This window comes from Limulus polyphemus, unplaced genomic scaffold (assembly GCF_000517525.1).
Source record: "Limulus polyphemus unplaced genomic scaffold, Limulus_polyphemus-2.1.2 Scaffold657, whole genome shotgun sequence".
NCBI classification, from domain to species: domain Eukaryota; kingdom Metazoa; phylum Arthropoda; class Merostomata; order Xiphosura; family Limulidae; genus Limulus; species Limulus polyphemus.
The window spans coordinates 412,765-420,965 of NW_013666267.1; the positions used below are offsets into that span (position 1 = coordinate 412,765).

Sequence of the window (8,201 nt, forward strand, 5' to 3'; positions counted from 1 at the left end):
AGTTTTGCAACTGTATCCGGTCATGTGACCTCTTTGTTCAATACTGTATATATATATCCGTGTCAGTGTAAATTACTTGTACCTGATGATGACAAAACCTTGTCGAAACGTTGTACATTTGCTGTTATGTTAAACTTATATTAAAGTTTTTTTTCATTCCCCATTCAAGCCGTCTCCAGCCATTATTAGTCTTAAAGTGGGTTCCTCGTCATCGAATTAGTGATTTAATATTTAATGATCATTTAGTTTTCATAACAAGATGTTAAAAGTTAATTATTTTAAAACCGATAATTATGACAGCTTTCGTTACGTAACTCTTTAAGAGTCTATGCTGTGTATGCAGTTTGATAGTTGTACTAGACTTTTGTGATACTGTTGACGTCATCTTACTCGAAGCTTCTAAGTTTTTCTCGTTATGTGAATATAGTTGTCGCTAGAGGGCTAGATATTTCTAGATATTTTTTTCGTCGCGTGTTATAAATACGTGCAGATACAGAGAGAAAGTTAAGTTAGTAAAAGTGAAGTTAAACTGCGTGATTGTCAGTTTAGCTGTAACGGGAGATTTATAAAGTGAGAGTTTCACATTTTAAATTGTAAAAACAGTGATAAAGAAGAATAATTTGTTTTGTCAAAAGGTGTTCTAAAGTAACTGAATCAACCTTTGTAGACTTTTGACAACAAAAAAAAGAGAATTATTTAAAGCTCTAAATTCAACTTTGTTAACCAACAGTGTAGCGAATTTTTGCTGTACATACGTTTCACTTGTTTTGAATATATATTATTTTAAAATAAGTGGATTGTTTGCTGTCCATATATTGTTGAAATTGATTGCCAACAAGTCACAGACACCTACTATAAATAATCCGGCCCTAAAAGAACATGACAATATCACATTTCTATTTTATATCTTTAGGGGTAAGTATCGTGCCCACAACCGGCCATAGACAGTGAGTGGTAATGGGATCTGGGATATCGTGGGTTCTAGCATCCAGATCCTAATCCCTTATTAAATCTGTAGCTTTCTTTCTAGTTTCGCGTCTGTTATTTTGATTATGTCCGATAGACGGAATATCTCCAATGTTTTTGGTTGCAGACATTTACGCTTTGAAATGATAACATTTATTCCTTTGTATAAATAGTATAACTTTACGTTGTTTTCTTACAGTTTTGCTCGCACGATCACATATTTGTTTGCGCTTAAATCTATAATAAAAAGATTGTGTTTCTACGTAAGTATAAATATATACATAACTGTCAAAAACAACAGTCTCATATTTAAGTTAAAGCAATCACAGTGTGCTAATAAAACAGAACCCAAGTGCGTTGGCTGAGCGCGTTGTTTATGTTCTATTAAATTTAATTCACATACACATAATAAAAATGTGGCTTCACAACATGACAATGTGATTAAGTAAACATAATTTCGAATCAAAAACCACACGTCATTTATTTTGATAGAAAACACACAATACTGACTTTACACCCCAACAGCTTAAACTATAAAGATCTCGTAAAACTAAATTTAATTCTGAACTGAATCACATACACATTTCTGTATAATAAATATTCCAAAATACATACATTGCTGGACCTGATAAAAACGTTTACAAATATATATACATATATCACATATTTTTGTTGTTGTTAGACTGTTTTTTAACATGAAAATAAAACAGTGAATTAACTTACACATATCAAGGAAATTCCGATGATGATTAAACCCAGAAGCGAGGCCAACCATCTGTAAAATAAAAATCAAGTTTTTTGTATATTTTCGTTAGCACAGACAATTAATCACCTCATGATTTTACAATATATTACATCTCGTCTTATATTTGCTTAGGTTAACACAAGAGGGCGAAACCAGTTTTCGTTTTATGAAAATAAATTTCTATTTGATTATTTAATGTTGTATTAAACATGACAAAACGTAGGGAGCCCTAGCGACAGCTAAACTTTATCATTTATTCATTCATTTATGTCTTGGTGTGGCCTGGTAATTATGTGCAACGCTATGAACCGTTAGGCCCTAGATACGAGCCGCGATATACCACTAAATATGGTCTACGCTTTCAGCACGAGGTTATAATTGTAACAATCAGTCTCATTATTTTGTAAAGAGTATACTTTAGTCGACGGGTGCTGCAAATTGGTTCTTTAGCCTCTGGTCAGCAGGTCTAAATTAGAGATAGCTATGTCTAAACCATAAGAACTCAGACCTGGTCGTTTAGCCTATGTGTCACATATACTAGCTTGTTTGTTTGTTTGTAATTAAGCACAAGGCTACACAATGGGCTATCTGTGCTCTGCCCACCACTGGTATTAAAACCCTATTTCTAGCGTTGTAAGTCCACAGACATACCGCTGTACCACTGGGGGGGGGGCATATAATAGCTTGTTTGTTGTTAAGCAAAAAGCTGCACAATAGTACGTTCCTTGCTCACCAAAAATTTTAATTTGTTGTACAACAGCCAAATTATAACGCAATATATACTCACACGTTGTCAATGGAAGGTGTCGATGGAGAATTCGTTGTATTTGTACTAAAATGTTCTATAATGGCATCCATCGCGTATAATTTTAAGAATACCTAGGGGCTGTGGTCTCCTTATTTTTACTTATAAGATGACCAAGTGACGTGTGTCACAAATACATTCTGGAACAGTTGACCAAATTGTAAGATGTATATATATATATGTGAGTGTGTGTGTGTACAGTGGTTAACTCTCTCAGTCTTTTAGACCCTTCAGTTAGAGAAAAGTGCTGTCCATCATTGTCACGATTCAGTTGTGTTTTTATTTACGTATTTAGTCGATATTGTTTTTACTCCACTGTTTCCAGTCTCCATATTTCAACTCAGTCAGGCAGGAAACTCAGATTTTACTCCGAAATATTTATATTACTGAACCTCTAGTTAGAGTGGTTACTATTCTTACGTGAAATTTGTCAGTGTACTTGAGACCCCCCCCACACACACACACAAAGGAAAAACATTTACTAAACTGAGACTAACACGAGTCGAAACTAATGAAACCACCATCACAGGCCGCTGGTAGAAAATATTCTGATAGAAGAATCGAATATTAAGTTTACTGAGAACTTTCTGAAAAGCTAGTTAAAGCCCTGCATATGAATATAAGATATTGTTAATAAAAACTGAACACATCACAGCTTATAAAATCCAATATCTGTTGCCTCCTACATAGAATTACAAATATCCAAATCTCTGAACGTTATTCGTTTGATATGTATATGATGTAAAACGTAGGAGCGTTTCTAGGAAGAGCGAGTGTTCTGTCACTTAGTAACTATAGGTCATTACATCATAATCAATACCAATACTTGTCTCCCATTGTGAGATTTCTAAGTTACCTATAGAAAGTTCTTGTACATTATAATAATTAGTTTATTTAAACTACGTTTTGTATCACAGAAGTACTTATATTCACCATTACAGGTATTTATACTTACCGTCCCATTTTGTGTCCCAGAGGTCCAAAAATGTTGGTGCCGATCAAATAAGAGATACTAGCAGGAAGAAAAGCTGCTCCTTGTTGCCACTTGGGGGAGTCCATGGTATCTATCATCCATATTGGTAAAGTGGCCTCCAATGCTGTTATACCCATGTTAGCAAAGGCTATTGCACCTGGAAATAATATATACTAGTGTTGTGTACCAATTTCATATTCCTTTATAAACGTGAACATTTTACGACAACAACAAGTGAAAATACTCGATAAACCTTTTAAATTATAGGTTATATAATACAAAATAGAAATTGCACAAAAATACCAGTATATATGTAGTAACTCTTGAAGAACGGAAAGTAAAAGTCATTCTGGTGTTGTCTTATTTAGTAGAATGACCTAGTAAGAACCAGACACTGAAGATGTGTGTGTGACACTAGTTTAAATACGTGACTGTGACTGTATACACGCATGGCCTGGTGGTTAGGGAGCTCGATTCGCAATATGTAGGCCGCGGGTTCGAAACCCCGTATTGAACATACTCGCCCTTTCAGCTGTGAAGATGTTATAATTTGATGGTCCGTCAAATTATTCGTTGTTAACAAAAATAGCCCAAGAATTGGCGGTGGGTAATGTCGACTAGCTGCCCTTCCTCTAGTCTATAACTGCTAAAGTAGGAACGGCTAGCACAGATAGCCCTCGAGTAGTTTTGCGCAAAATTTAAAACTAACAAACTATATTCATTGTGATTTTCCGTCAAACAATTGAAAGATAATGACGTACACATATTTACCTCCATTTGTATATATAGGGGTCCGGCATGACCAGGTGGTTAGGGAGCTCGACTCGCAAGCTGCGGGTCGCGGGTTTGAATCCCCGTGACACCAAACATGCTCGCCCTTTCAGCCGTGGGGCTTTATAATGTAACAGTCAATCCCACTATTCGTTGGTAAAAGAATAGCCCAAGAGTTGGCGGTGGGTGGTGATGACAGGCTGCCTTCCCACTAGTCTTATACTGCTAAGTTAGGGACGGCTAGCGCAGATAGCTCTCGTGTAGCTTTGCACGAATTCAAACAAACCAACAAACAAAATTTGTATATACGTCTTATATTTTAAACATCTTTGGAACATTTAGTTAACCGTAGAAGACCTTCTGTAAATAACTTGTGGAATCAATTATCACAAAATATTATTAACGTTATTTAGATGAAAATCATAAAAAATAATGATTACAGTTAAGCCAGCACTGTTTTAATAATTTCTAAATATTTGGATACACAGACGCCGACCTACCTGCTGAGGTTAAGATATAAGGGTCCTTTAGCAACGTCAGTAGTGGTGCTCCTTCTTGTTCCTCTTTGGTGATCCGTGGTTGGAGAACAAACAGCTGGAGAACTTGATAAAAACAAAAGGAAAACTATACAATACAATATACTAACAAAGCTATACAACACAATATATTAATAAGAACAAAAACTATACAACACAAGATATTAATAAAATCAAAAACTATACAACATAATATAGTAATAAAACAAAAGCTATACAACGCAACATGCTACTAAAATAAAAACTATACAAAACGATTTAGTAATTAAAACAAAACCTCTACAACACAACATGCTAATAAAATAAAAACTATACAACACAATATCGTAATTAAAACAAAACCTATACAACACAACATGCTAATAAAATAAAAACTATACAACACAATATCGTAATTAAAACAAAAGCCATAAAACACCATATACTAATAAAAACAAAACAAAAGACTATAAAGCACAACATACTAATAAAATCAAAACAAAAACTATAAAACACAATATACCAGATGTGTATCAGAAAAGAGCAACTCTTACTTAAAACATTACAATTAAAGCACAAAAGCTAGAGTCTTCTATATGCAAATCTTCATTTTAAAAGTCAAAATTGAAGGAAGGAAGGAACTGTGGTGCATTTGATTTGTTAACTTACAAAAAATACTAATTTTGTATATTACAATCGTAGCTATGCATACAAAAAGAAATGAAACAGTTCAATCTCTAACGAGTTTTATAAGAAATCTTTTTTAATCTGTTCAGATACTCGTGACTTGGGTTTCAAGTCAAACTAACAGAAAAAAAAGCTGGAGTGACTTTTCAAAACTTTTATAAATAAAAGCATATGTACTTACTCATAAACATTTATCATGTTAAATGTGATACTTTCATCAACTTTTCTTAGTTTCATTAAGTACTTTCATCATGTCTGTCTGCTTCTATCTGATTTCTATCAGCTGACCCTTTTCGATCATCTTACACACTCAGCTACACTGCCGTAATAAATGTAACATATGTTTGTGCACGATACGTTTCTGTGTGCTATATTTATAGACTACTCCCATATTTTGTGTTCATGACCTTCGTGTACATGCAATATTTTCATGCACTGCACGAACATCTAACGTATTCGAGCAATATTGCTATAATTATGGTTGAGAGAGAGAGAGTATTTGCATAGCCCGATAGATAAAGCCATTAAAGCAATCGTCTGAGAATAATCATACATAATTTTTCAAAAAATCAGAATTAAGGATGTTCTCTTCAATTAACATTTTCTGGAGAATTTTACTAATTTTTATTAAACGCTTAGGATTCATTTTATTATTGGGATTATTTTATTACCTTATTCCCTTCCATGGTTGTGACGTTTTCCTTTTTGGTTGTGAAATTGAGAAATCTGAAAACAATTCGCTTTGGAAGTATGCATAAATAAACAAGTTTTCGTTGTAAAATAATGTATTTTCAATTTTTTTATGACTTTGTAATGTACGTATTTTTTTTTCAACAAACTACTTACCTCCGTCCAACAAAGCTAGCGCTGCCAACACAAGAAACGGAGCAGACTTCCCTAAGAACTCGTACATAACACCGCCGAACGGTGGTCCAATCAACACTCCAAGCGCTAAACCGCCAAGAGCTATGGCCATAGCCTTTCCTCGCTCCTGATCATCTGGATACCTGTCGGCCAACATTCCCATTCCTGTTGAAATAAATTAATATTCAGTACGTTTTTTTGAAGAATAAAGACAAGAGATACTCTATGTTGTATTCATTATCTAAGTTCTATCTGTTACGTAGTTGAAAAACTTCAGGAATTTATTACTTGTATAACTTTCGTAGGGGACTACGAGGAATATCAGAACACGATCATGTAGTTTGACATAATCTTGTTTTACATAACTTTTTAAAACTACGTAGTTTACACATAGATATCAAAGTACATAGACGGTAGTTCTTCATAAGGTCGCTAGAGGAGAAATTCAGAATATGAACATTCACTGCGTTACACCTCCGGTTCGTTAGTTAATTTTCCGTAAAAAAAAATTATTTCTGAAGAAACTTTACCGATACAAGTCCTTTCTTAAATAAAACTGGTTTATTCTTTCTGAATACAACTTTGCGATACACTTAATTTCAACAGTCGCTCTATAACAAACGCTATAATTCACAACGTCTTCTCACGTGCTCAACAATATTCTCTCTGTCCGCAGTTCAATTACTCAATACATTATTGCCGTCACGTTGTGACCGTCTTATCTATAAAAGAATACCGAGGTCTAGTAAACTCCCGATATTTCAGGAAGGGATGTGAACGTTCGAGAAGCTTGTGGCGTGATACTAGAGTCACGTGACCCCCGATGTCGTAACAACTGTATCTAAAACAAAAACCATCAAATCAATTTTAAAGCCCTCAGCATATCTATAGTAAGATGCCCTCTGAAAACATAAGAGCAAAACACGTCTCTAGGATATATTACCAATAAGAATATCCTTTATTATCTTAATACCTTTTGAAGCAGATGGCTTGTTGACTTTAGTTGACGAAATTCCTCTGTTTTAAGATGAGTAGGTTCCACTAATGGCATTAAGAACATACAAAACAAGGCTTTCGCTCCTGTTAATTGGTGCGATTGATGTTTACAGACACTTGCTTGTTTGTTTTGAGAAAGTTCGCGAAACGTTACACAAAGGTGATCTGTGCATAGCCGTCATTAAATTTGAGCTAACTGACTACAAGGAAGGAAACTAGTAAGTAGCACCCACCGCCGACTCTTAGGCTACTCTTGCCTGACCAAATAGTGGGAGGATTTGACCGTCCCTTCCACAGCACAATCACGCTCTCTAAAGGGCGAAGCGCGAACTTTCTGTAAAGAAAGACGAACCCTCTAATTAGCAGCCAGGTCTCGCTAACTACTAGGCTACGCCCAATCCTTATTGCAAGACACACAGGGTTAGTGATTGACTCTGTGTATTAATTTCAGTGTTTAAACATGCTTTTTCTTGTAAAGACGGCATAGTTTAAATGAAGTACCAGGAAAATCCAAGTAAACAATAATAAAATTCTAAATGTAAAGATGAATTGGATAAAAAGTGAAAATATATTTCCACGATAATAGAGCTCATTGGAATATCGTCTGGTTGAAAGCGTTTGATTAGTAGCGAAAGTCATATTTAATTATTTTCTACTCTCAAGTCGCTTACTGACAAAAGCAAGTAAGTTTCTGTTTAGAAGAGAAACTTTGATAAATAAATTACACAAACTTTTGGAAGTAACACAATGCCTGTATTACTAACCCACGCCCGATCATACGTCAAGAACACCACATAAAGTATTAGGTTCTATATCTAACAATTAATGCCTATATTGTTAACCCACGTCCGACCATACATTAATAACACCAACTAAAAT

The 8,201-nt window shown here is 34.6% G+C and overlaps 1 protein-coding gene across 1 annotated transcript in view; it reads right to left on the bottom strand.

Annotated features, from left to right (window-relative positions):
• The window catches only part of LOC106459762 (synaptic vesicular amine transporter-like), a 40,708-nt gene that overhangs the window by 16,360 nt on the left and 16,147 nt on the right, over positions 1 to 8,201 (bottom strand). Inside the window, exons 5-8 of the mRNA XM_013919416.2 lie at positions 6,309 to 6,491; positions 4,761 to 4,862; positions 3,472 to 3,646; positions 1,690 to 1,741 (exon numbers count right to left, since the gene is read on the bottom strand). Of these exons, the coding sequence (XP_013774870.2) occupies positions 1,690 to 1,741; positions 3,472 to 3,646; positions 4,761 to 4,862; positions 6,309 to 6,491 (512 nt within the window). The remainder of the gene's footprint in view (positions 1 to 1,689; positions 1,742 to 3,471; positions 3,647 to 4,760; positions 4,863 to 6,308; positions 6,492 to 8,201) is intronic.